The sequence below is a fragment of the Pelophylax lessonae genome (assembly GCF_965119305.1).
Source record: "Pelophylax lessonae genome assembly, chromosome: 3".
Lineage (NCBI taxonomy): Eukaryota > Metazoa > Chordata > Amphibia > Anura > Ranidae > Pelophylax > Pelophylax lessonae.
Window position 1 is genome coordinate 324,281,512 of NC_138770.1, and position 12,248 is coordinate 324,293,759.

At 39.7% G+C, this 12,248-nt stretch overlaps 1 protein-coding gene across 1 annotated transcript in view; it reads right to left on the reverse strand.

Annotated features, from left to right (window-relative positions):
- The window catches only part of CSMD1 (CUB and Sushi multiple domains 1), a 2,644,830-nt gene that overhangs the window by 893,317 nt on the left and 1,739,265 nt on the right, over positions 1 to 12,248 (reverse strand). The window contains exons 11-12 of the mRNA XM_082250071.1: positions 1,472 to 1,575; positions 231 to 343 (exon numbers count right to left, since the gene is read on the reverse strand). Of these exons, the coding sequence (XP_082106197.1) occupies positions 231 to 343; positions 1,472 to 1,575 (217 nt within the window). The remainder of the gene's footprint in view (positions 1 to 230; positions 344 to 1,471; positions 1,576 to 12,248) is intronic.

Genomic DNA, 12,248 nt, shown 5'->3' on the forward strand with positions numbered 1-12,248 from the left:
GCTGCAGACTTGTCATTAATCAGTTTTTTATATCTTTAGTAAAGACTAAGAAAAGACTGTTGTATAAATACATTAGCACTCCTTAGAAAATGAAATACTGCATATGTATTTTCCTCAACTGTAATATGTGTTCTCACTATATCATGCCACAAGTAATACATTAATAAATATTAAAATATTAAAAGAACAATTATTTGTAAACTATTGTATGTAGGTAATATAAAACAAACCTTGATAAATTGCTTTAAATCCTGGAGATCCAATGCTGTCATCTGATTGCAAATGCAGCCACATTTGGTTACTCATACTAACAATGAGATCTGGTACACTAGAACCTGTGAGACTGACAAAATTGAAAACAAATTGTAAAATTGAAAAAAATACAATTTGGTTATTAAGCTATACGCATGTTAACACATATATAGCTACAGTATATATCTGAAGGCCTCTCCTCCCTTGCCCTGCTCCCCCAGTCACTTGCATATTTGATGTGTTTTTTATACCCCCCTCAGGTATACCCCCCTCCCCTTTCCCTGTCCTCAATTTACCTCCCGCTTTATTCCCTACATTTGTTGCTCTTTTTTTTTCTCTACTAAGATGGATAATTACATAAGTGGCGAAAAAGAATGTTGTATAAGATTATTTTATTGAATATTATGTATTCAATTTGTTTTTTGGCCTTATGTGTATTATTTTTGTTTATGTAGTGCATATAATCCTGGATCCTGAGGAAGCCCCTGAATAGGGCAAAACACATCGATCCTAAGGCATTTATATGCTATCCTTCGGATCTCACCAATATCATATTCACTATATGTATATTGGATTATAATATTGTTGTACTGTCCATATGAAATGTGTTTTTTTAATAAACTGTTGAATTTTTTACATTTTAAATTGTTGCTTACATCATTACTAGGCACCTTAAAATCCCTACCTTGTCCCTGTCATTCTCTCCTTTTGGAGAGTGGACAGGAAACCATATTATTTGACTTATTTGGGGATAGTGCCATTAATTTTTTGCTCTAGCATTCCACTCCTGTTGAATGTTTGTAAAAGGAATTTTTCTATGGAATGCAATTTTAAACTGTAACTAGTAGAAATTAATTTATCCAAATGTATAATATACATAACATGTACACATAATAATACGATAGTAAAACAAATCCCAGTACTGGCTTCCTTGGGGCCATCTCCAATTTTTCATTTGCTACCACTGCATTCTGTCTCAACATTCACTGGAATATTATTCAGTGACCTAACCAAAGAGAGGGCCTGCCTTGGGAGACCTAATTTTCTAGCATGCCCTTCTATGTTGAAGTTATTACTTAGAGTAAATTACATGAAATACAGAGGTTGGAATGGATGCATGCCCTATTGCAAATGACATGGCAGAATTTAGATGCAAGGTCTACCTTAGCATCTTAGTCTACAAATAGTGAATAGGAGGCTTTACAAAAGTTATACTTACACATATAAAACTGATCGTGTGTCACCTACTTTTCCACCATCTCCTATAGTTAGGGTGTCATAGCCTCTCTCTAGCTCGAAAACTTCAAATGAAATCTTGATTACCTGTGTGTCAAAAGTGAAAGGTAACACATATTATAAGTTCACATACATATTAAATTCCATTTCACTTAAAATTACTGCACAGAAGTGTTTCCCAAATTGTGCTCTAATCATGTACTCTCTCTCAGCTTCTACAGTGTCACTATGGGGCTGATTTACTAAAACTGGAGAGTGCAAAATCTGGTGCAGCTTTACATGGTAGCCAATCAGTTTCTAACTTCAGCTTATTCAGTTAAAGTGTTAATAAATCCACAACAATAAAATCAGTCTGTATATGCAGTAAAGCATGCTTGTTATACTCACTGTGGAACCTAAGAGGTTACTCCTCGGCATTGTGTAAAAAGGCTGTTTGATCCGGTCTTCTCTTATCTTCCCCTATTTTAACTGTCCCCAATCCATCTACTGATAATACAGAGCCTTGGAGGCACTCTTCACATGCTCAATTTAGTGTGTATTACTAGAATTTTTTTTTTTTTTGGGAGGGCGCATGTGATCAGCACAGGGGCAATCTGCACTTTAACCAGTGCTCGGCCAGACACTGATAGAATAGATGTCACAAGACTGCTAAATACTGCTCATGAGAAAAGGTATTTAGCAGTTTTGTGTACTATGGGAGATACCCCTGTAGGAGTACCAGAATGCAGAGTCCTAGGTTTAGTAACACTTTAAGCGTTGACAAAAAAAATCTGGAAGCTGATTAGTTTCTATGCAGAGCTGAACCAGATTTTACACTCTCCAGTTTTAGTAAATCAACCCTTATTCTTCTCTTATCTTCAGCTGGTAACTGACAGTGAGGTAAGTATATTCTTCCCTGAGGCAGTTCTGCACAGAAATAATGAGCTCTTTATTGTTCCTCCTATGGTGAAGTAAATATAACCAGTTCACCATACTTTGAGAAACATCATTGCAGGGCACATGGCACACAAGATCTGTGTTCAGTGTGCACCTAGACATTAGGCTGCAACTTTTGGCTTCCTGCTGTTACCAATTCCTTTGGCAATTGTTATGCCATGTTAGACAATCATATCAATTGGAGAGTATACAGTTGGGCACTCTGGAGGAGCGAATCCCACTTTAAGGAGATGATGCTTTACGATACTAGGATAGATTGGAGATTTCATTGACAGCTCTTATGTGTATTAAGTAGGTATTTGATTATTTCTTGCCTAAACGTTACTCTAAGAAGATGTCCACTGCATTTGTAATTAGCCCTACTACTGACTACCCATGTATAGCTGCATCATGATTGTCACAGATAGTGGTAAGTATTTGGGCTCTATTATGAGTAAAGACCTTTCCCAATTACCCTCATTTAAAATGGAGCCTCTGATCTGCCCAAATATTTTTACATTTAAGACCCCCTCCCCAATTTTTCCCCAAAAGCTGTTTAATAGAATAGTCATCATTATCTATCTCTTTATCTGGCAGAACATGCACCTGTTCAACCACCATACACGCTACAATTAGCATAGGTGGCTTGCCGCTTACAAATATATTAAAATACTTTGTTGCCTACCATGCTACTTGCAGTAATTTTTTTACCGCCTCCCCAGTGCACTGCCCAATGTGAAAGCATTCATTGATTTCAATGAGAATAGGTTTTCGTGATCTATTAATTCACTTTTTTTTAGCGCCAAATCGCTTGAAAAGAGCCTCAGTGTGAAAGGGCTCTGATACTCTCTGGTGGGAGTCAATGTAATATAATAATTGTCACGACTATTTTGCAGTGTTATTTACAGGAGTTCAATATGGTAAAACTGAGAAAAACATAACAAATAAAATGATTTTCAACTATGTATGGCTGAGACATGCTATAAAGAACTATTTGGTTCCCTCCAAGTATCTTTTCCAAACTGCACAACTTGACAAACTTGACTGCATGACATCATCCAGCAGAAAGTAGTAACCAACTGGCTCCCAATCATTTGAAAACTCCTAAAAGAAATGGTCTTCTCATGTTTATATTTTATTCTGAGATATCTGGGACAAAGTCATTAACTATTGGTTGAGCAGTGTTTTCTATTTCTATATATGTGGTGTGGGGTGCGCTAAACAACAAATAAATAATGAATATATAACATATATCTATGTGTGAACCAAATCAACAAAAGTAAATATATATAACATATATCAATCTGTGAAGCCAATTAATAATGCAAATCCATTGGTGCATAAACATAAAAGTTCATAAGTGTCCATAAATATTTTGCAGGTGAGTAGAATTGTATTCTATCCGAATAATACGTGTATCCACCACCGAGTGAAATTCATCCTTACCAAACGGAAATAAATAAGGTGCAACTATATTTTCTTGTGCTGAAAAAATATCCAATCTCCTTGTGAACAAACACCACGTGTAAATCACCAAGAATTAGCCTCTTACCAGATGGTAATAGGTATGCACTTGTTCAGTGAAACCACCGCCTTGCTTCCTCTTTAAAATCCTGAAGTGGGATGTAGAACCGCTCTACCTTTCTTTCTCCACTAGATGGCAACGAGTACCAGCAAGAAACACAGCCTCATCCTTCTTTACAAGCTCACAAAACCACCGTGTATTAAAGGAAAAAAGAGGGCTAATAGTGTATTACCCTTGAGATTTATTCAAAAAACAGTTGATAATGCACTTACAATTAGATGTCTTGTATTCAGCATAAACATAGGCATACGAATTCCTGCAAAGGCTTGCGGCCGGCTGCAGCACGGACCGCAAGTTGTGTGTGACGTGTGTGCCTCCTAATCTGACCGGTTTCTTCCCATAGGACTTCTACTGAGACAGGAGTACTGGCGCATCGTCACTTCCGCTTTATTTATACAGGTGGAAGCAGATTGTCTAACTTCCGGTGTCTGCAGAGCAGGTAGTATAAAACATTGATCCATAGCACATCCTGGTGACACAGGAAGTAAACACTTCACTTCCTGTCTGCACAGGAAGCAAACACTCTACTTCCTGTCTGCAGAGCAAGTGTCTGCAGAGCAGGTATGCTTTGGAACTTCTGGCTGATAGCAATTTAAGGCAAATTACTTAAATATGGGTAACTTTCCTTGTGTTAAAAGGAATGTATAAAAACATACTTTATTATTTGTTAAAAACAAATGTATAAAAACATTGATCTATGGCACATCCTGGTGACACCGGAAGTAAACACTTTCCTTTTTGTCCTACAACACACTGCTTTAGGAGCGTAGTGGGAAAGGGGTGACACCGGAAATATGTGTATAATAAAATGTATTGAACTATATTAAACCATTTGCTCCAATACAAATTTAAAATTAATGTTAAAAGATAACTAAAATATAAAACCTGCCAAAATATATGTGGGGATCAACAGTTATTAATGTGTGCGTTTATGTCCCACTCTATGTTGAGTCCCCGGGGTCTGGAGCAGCCGAGCTCATATATCCAGAAGGTTTCCCTCCTGGATATAGACCTCCTCAGATTGCTCCCCCTCCAGTGTGGTGTATATTTCTCAATAACGATGATTTTTAACCTCTTGGGATTTTTTCTATGACATTGGGCGAAGTGTTGGGATACACTATGCCCAGGAAAAGCTTTGTGTATGTTGGTCAGATGTTCTCCAATACGTATGGCGGCAGTACGTATGGTTCTTCCAACATACTGGTAATTGCACTCACACTGTAAAAGGTATACAACCCCTTTCGTATGGCAGGAAATAAAATTTTTAATGGGGTACTCTTTACCTGTCACAGTTGAATGAAATTTATTAGTCCTGATAGTTTGAGCTTCTTTACACACTCTGCAACTCCTGCAGGGAAAGAAGCCCTTCATATCAGGAAAAAATTTTGGGATGGTAGGAGGATCAATGGGATTGGGGGCTACCAGATCTCGTAAGTTCTGTGCCTTCCTGTAAATGATAGGTGGAACTTCTGGTAGCATGGGTCCTAAAATTTTATCTTTCTGTAGGACTCCCCAGTGTTTCCGGAATACATGATTTAGCCACTTGTAGTTTTGTGAGAATCTCGTAATGAAAGCAAATTCAAACTTGGAACTGGTTTTTCCTGGGTTCTGAACTTTCTTAGGTTGTATCAAACTTCTTTGCTCAACTAACTAAGCATACCTGCTCTGCAGACACTTGCTCTGCAGACAGGAAGTAGAGTGTTTGCTTCCTGTGCAGACAGGAAGTGAAGTGTTTACTTCCTGTGTCACCAGGATGTGCTATGGATCAATGTTTTATACTACCTGCTCTGCAGACACCGGAAGTTAGACAATCTGCTTCCACCTGTATAAATAAAGCGGAAGTGACGATACGCCAGTACTCCTGTCACAGTAGAAGTCCTATGGGAAGAAATCGGTCAGATTAGGAGGCGCACACGTCACACACAACTTGCGGTCCGTGCTGCAGCCGGCCGCAAGCCTTTGCAGGAATTCGTATGCCTATGTTTATGCTGAATACAAGACATCTAATTGTAAGTGCATTATCAACTGTTTTTTGAATAAATCTCAAGGGTAATACACTATTAGCCCTCTTTTTTCCTTTAATACACGGTGGTTTTGTGAGCTTGTAAAGAAGGATGAGGCTGTGTTTCTTGCTGGTACTCGTTGCCATCTAGTGGAGAAAGAAAGGTAGAGCGGTTCTACATCCCACTTCAGGATTTTAAAGAGGAAGCAAGGCGGTGGTTTCACTGAACAAGTGCATACCTATTACCATCTGGTAAGAGGCTAATTCTTGGTGATTTACACGTGGTGTTTGTTCACAAGGAGATTGGATATTTTTTCAGCACAAGAAAATATAGTTGCACCTTATTTATTTCCGTTTGGTAAGGATGAATTTCACTCGGTGGTGGATACACGTATTATTCGGATAGAATACAATTCTACTCACCTGCAAAATATTTATGGACACTTATGAACTTTTATGTTTATGCACCAATGGATTTGCATTATTAATTGGCTTCACAGATTGATATATGTTATATATATTTACTTTTGTTGATTTGGTTCACACATAGATATATGTTATATATTCATTATTTATTTGTTGTTTAGCGCACCCCACACCACATATACATTTATCTATATTCAAAAGCACTGAATACCGGGAGCAGCTTCAGCGCACCCATCCCCCCTTACAATTTTCTATTTCTATAGCCAATAAACATACCAACCTTTTGCTGACCGCCCTCCACATAAATACTGCAGCAGACTGGCTCGGCTGCGTGAATCGCTGTACCTGTAAGGCGATTTGCGGGAGCGCTCCTGGGGGCGAGCTCGCACAGCCGTCGCCATGCTCCCACCCCTACTAGGCATTGGGGATTCCCATCCACGGGACCACTGGCATTGATTGCTGCCGGGCACCCGTGATTGATCCTCGCTGAGAGAGAACACCGGTCAGCTGTTGTAAACACAGGAGCGGTCCTGGGGGCGAGCGCATGCCACTGGCGGCATGCTCCCACCCACACTAGGCAGCAGGGATGCCGATGCATGGGGCTAGCGAACCACGATCGCTCCCCACTGAGAGAGAAGAATGGTCAGCTGTTGTAAACACAGCCGACTGTTCTTCTCTCTAAAATGATCACAGAGCATCTGTGATCCTTTTATATAGGAACACAGGTCTCTGTGGTCATTTCACAAGCCCATCCCCCATACAGTTAGAAAACACTCCCCTATGCTCACAATTAACCCTTTGATCACCCCTAGGTTAACCCCTTCCCTGCCAGTGTCATTTTTATAGTAACAGTGCATATTTTTAGCACTGATTACTGTAGTAATGTCTCTGGTCCCCACAAAAGTGTCAAAAATGTCAGTTAGGGGTCCGATCTGTCCGCTGCAATGTCACAGTCCCGCTAAAAATCCCAGATCGCAGCCAGTGCTAGAAAAAAAAAAGGAAATAAAGGAAAGATTTATGTTATTTTTTTTACTAGTAATGGCAGCTAGACTGTGACTGCGATATTGCGGCTGACAGATCGGACTCCTTTGACACTTTTGGGGGGAGCAGTGACATTACTACAGTAATCAGTGCTAAAACGATGCACTGTTACTGTTAATGACACTGGCAGGGAAGGGGTTAACCTAGTGGGTGATCAAGGGGTTAAATGTAAGCCTGGGGGAGTGTTTACTAACTGTGGGTAAGGGGCTTGTGAAATGACCATAGAGACCTGTGATCCTATATAGAAGGATCACAGGCGCTCTGTGATCATTTTAGAGAGAAGAACAGTCGGCTGTGTTTACAACAGCTGACCATTCTTCTCTCTCAGTGGGGAGCGATCGTGGTTCGCCAGCCCCATGCATCGGCATCCCTGCTGCCTAGTGTGGGTGGGAGCATGCCGTCAGTGGCATGCGCTCGACCCCAGGACCGCTCCTGTAAGCCGACGACGTTGGTTTGCGCAGCCGAGTCAGCCTGCCAAAGTAAAATTGCAGCGGATGGTCAACAAGAGGTTAATTTGATATACCAGGTCAATGCAAGTCTTGCTAAATATACAAAAATTTGAGCTCCATGGCTTAACTAGTCAATATTTCCTCTCTCTTGTTGGCTCGTCATAGTACTGGCTACCACTTTGTAGTATGAACTTCAGTTTAGGTTATTCCTTTCAGCAATTCTTGTAATCGATACAGAATGAGGAACTACCTGTTCTAATTTATGTTCTGCGTGTGAGTGTGTATATGTCTTTTATTGTTGCTGTATAGCTTTTTGTAAAATGAAAATAAACAAAGTTCAGTTCAACCTATGAGTGTGTGTGTGTGTGTGTTTATGTCAATAGTACATTGTATACCTTCATGTGTTGTGGTCATTAAGGTGACCATCTAATAGTTTCTTGAAACTATCAATGCTCCTTGCTGATACCACTGCTTCTGGAAGAGAATTCCATATCCTTACCGCTCTGACAGTAAAGAACTCTTTACGTAGTTTAAGTTTAAACTGCTTCTCCTCTAATTTTAGTGAATGGCCGCATGTCTTTTTAAATTTCCTTTCACTTAAACGTTTGTTCCCTATGCTAGGCTCACCAGAACGGTATTTGTACATTGATATCATATCCCCTCTCAAGCGTATGCTCCCCAGAGAGAATGAGTTCAATGATGTAGTTTTTCCTCATAGCTGAAGTCCTCCTTTCCCTTTATCAGCTTTGTTGCCCTTCTCTGGACCCTCTCCAGTTCCAGCACATCGTTCCTGAGAACTATTTAAAGAACGCTAGAAGTACAATTTAGATATTCTTTTTTTTTTTAAACATGGATTTTTTAAAAAAATGTTTTGCATCCACGCATGTTTACACTGTAAAAATGGCATTCTACTGTACAGCCTTTATGAAAGAATACATGTATTTCTGTTAACTGATCAAGGCAATTTTCAGGCAAAAAAACATACATTTGGACACACTGGAAGTAAATACAGTTTATATGTATTTTTCCTTTAGCAAGAAAATAGGTAATTCAGTGCAACATACATTTTGAACACGCTGGAAAGTAAATACAGTATATTTTTATATTTATTTGTTCTCTAGCAGAAAATTGTGTATACAGTATATGAGTAAATAACCTATTTCTGTATATAAACAATATGCTATTTAATGGACACAACTATCCCCTCCTGTGGCTCTTGCACATAGATCACCTGAGCCTGATGAGCATGATTGTAGCCACATTTCCTGCACCCAGACAGCCCACGTGACAGTGTTGTCATAAACAGGAGTACGGAGTATGAGTGTTTGCAAAAAGAAAAAGAAAAAAAAAAACAATTAAACACTGTGCTCATGTTTGCAATAGCATCAACATTTATATAGGAGTGCAGAGCCGTGTTTCTGTGGCTAATATATTAATTGAATTATTTGATACAAAGTAATCCATGTTTACAAATACCAGTGTGGAATATTGAAGCTTATTTTTACATATAAAAAAGATTCTTTAAATTGCATTTATTGTGTTTTTTTCTATTATGATTTTATGAAATACTTATGGAATATATACAAATAATGTATATACTGTAAATATGTGTTCATATTAATTATAGAATTTAGTTTTTTAAATTTCTCTGTGTGAAAAATAATAAATAATCATTTACATACATTTATTTACATCTAATGTATGATTTGATTATTATTGATACTGCATTGTTGGGTATTGTAAGCTGACTGGTTCCCCAGCTGGTTCATGGTGGCTAATTTATTGTGATTTTTTTCGTATTTCTTTTGGATATTTTTCATCTTTTTCTACAGTTGTCAGTTTTGTCCCTGTTTTTTGTTATACACATAAAAAATATTTAGTTGTAATTATTCACATTTCATATAAACCCATGTACAGTGGCATTATATCCTTAGTCTCATTACTTCCTGTGCTGCCTATGTATTCCCCTTCTCCTCACTTTGCAGGCTCTCCTGTGTTTCTCCACTGCTGGTTATAAAGCCAGTTGTTTAGCATATAGTGGTCTATCTTTGAAAAAGGGGGTGCGGCCCCAAATGAGTATCTTTGCCCACTTTCTCCTCAACATCAGTTGTAGTTTTGAGTGTTATAGGGAGGCCAGTACAGACACCATTTGTGGTTTGATGGCTCATCAATTCCTCTGTCAGTCTGTGCTGCTATGCAGTGGATGATCATCCTCTGTGTTGGTGCTGCTCTTCCTTTGTCCAAATGTAACTCTTGATATTTTCTCTTTAATAAACTTTTTCCTTTTTTTTACTTATCCAGCACCTTGGCACCTTTGTTGTTTTGCAAGCCTCAGGATCTCTCTCGGATCTAAATTCACCAGGTGCTGCCAATCTGCATATCCATTGTGTATTTCCCCTTTAGGATCCTTCCCATACCCACATACCCAGCTCCGCTGGTTGTTTGATGTCGTCAGCTGCGGATCTTCCCATCACCACTTTGTGGTTACTTTTTCTTTTATGTTTGACAATTGGTTTGTGCTTCCGGCACATCATTTTTAGAAAAAAGTTGCGAATGGAAGCCATTTATGGTTGTTTTGGGTATATTGTAATCACGCTTGCTATGATTGGTCATAGCGATCACATGATACCCTGGGCACTCACAGCAGCTGGGTATAGATCACCATTATCCGCTGTGCCCACTGGATACAGTGTTCATAAGTTTGCACCACTGCGCACCCTAGAGGGTGTGCATGTGCTTAGTGACATATGAACAATGATTGAAATTGTGGCGTAAACAAATGCTAATGCCATCCACATTAGTTAGCCTCTACATCCCTAGATAAATGTGAAGATACGCTTGTGTAGCATAGGTATTTCATAAAATGTTCATAAGGAGTTCATAAAAATCACAGAGCAAGGGTGTTGTACTTTAGTAGGCAGCCTCATCTAAGACAGGAACAAATCTATGACATTACAGAAAAGGAACACAAGCGGACGCCAGCTAAGTGCAGCATCAATGGGTTTATTACGATTGAAAAGTCAAATGGAAAATCACAGAAATATAAAATAAAAGAGCTTATCTGCAACCATGCCACATTGCATGGAAAATGTCCTCCAGAAGAGCTGCTTGTTACAGCAAACAGTGAGGAAACCAAGTCCAATGTTCCTAGAAGTGAGTAGAGCCACTGTGGGAAACAAGGTAGGATGTGATGTCACACCTGGGATGGGCTGGTTGCTATGGTGATACATTACAGAACTCCTATTGGCTACTTTTTTTAATAGTGCACTTTTTCAGGTTCTTTTATGCAGTTTGTATATATGCATTTTTTATACATGAATTTTTTTTATACATGTTTTTTTATACATGCCTTTTTATGTATATATTTCCTTTAAATGTGCATATTTTCTCTTTATTCACACTTCTAATAGCTTCTAGGTAGTCTTGCCCACACATAGATACCAATAGAGTATTCTTTTAGGTGATACTCTCTTTTATTGCTTTTATTTTAGATTAGGGCCAGAACAGATGTTAGCTGCCACATTGAGGCTCCATGTACACGGGACGTTGTAAATGGCCGTTTAGGAGCAGTTGGGCGTTTTTTTCAGAAGCCCCTGAACCCATCTACATTTTATCTTATCTGTCCATGTACACAGGGTCGTTTACAGTCATTTGCAGGCAGTTGAGTTCAGGGTCGTTTTTTGGAACGCAATTATTTGCTTTCAAAAGTGTGTTTCCCGGCGTTTCAAACGCAGAAACGCGGCCGAACGTGACCAAACGTGACCGAACGTGATGAACGAACGTTCAGCTACGTTATAAGTTTTTTTTCTTCCATTCAAAATCAATGGTTCCCAATGGGAGCCTATTGATTTGAATGGAAGTCGCACCGCAAGTCGGATCAGGATGATCCGACTTGCGGCTCGACTTGCACTGTGAGAATCTTGAGGGGGAACTCCACGCCAAAAATGGGAAAAAACTGTGTGGGGGTCCCCCCCAGGTTCCAAACCAGGCCCTTCGGGTCCGGCATGGAATTTGAGGGTAGCCCCACGCCGAAAAAACGGTGTGGGGTCCCCCCCAAAATCCATACCAGACCCTTATCCGAGCATGCAGCCCGGTAGGGCAGGAAAGGGGGGGGGGGACGAGCGAGCGGCCTCATCCCCACAACCCTGGCCGGTGGTTGTGGGGGTCTGCGGGCAGGGGGCTCATCGGAATCTGGAAGCCCCCTTTAACAAGGGGGCCCCCGAGATCCCGGACCCCCTCCCTATGTGAATGGGTATGGGGTACACTGTACCCCTACCCATTCACCCCATAAAAGGCAGTGTATGTAAATAACGACAGGAGATGTTTTGGAAAGTTTATTAAA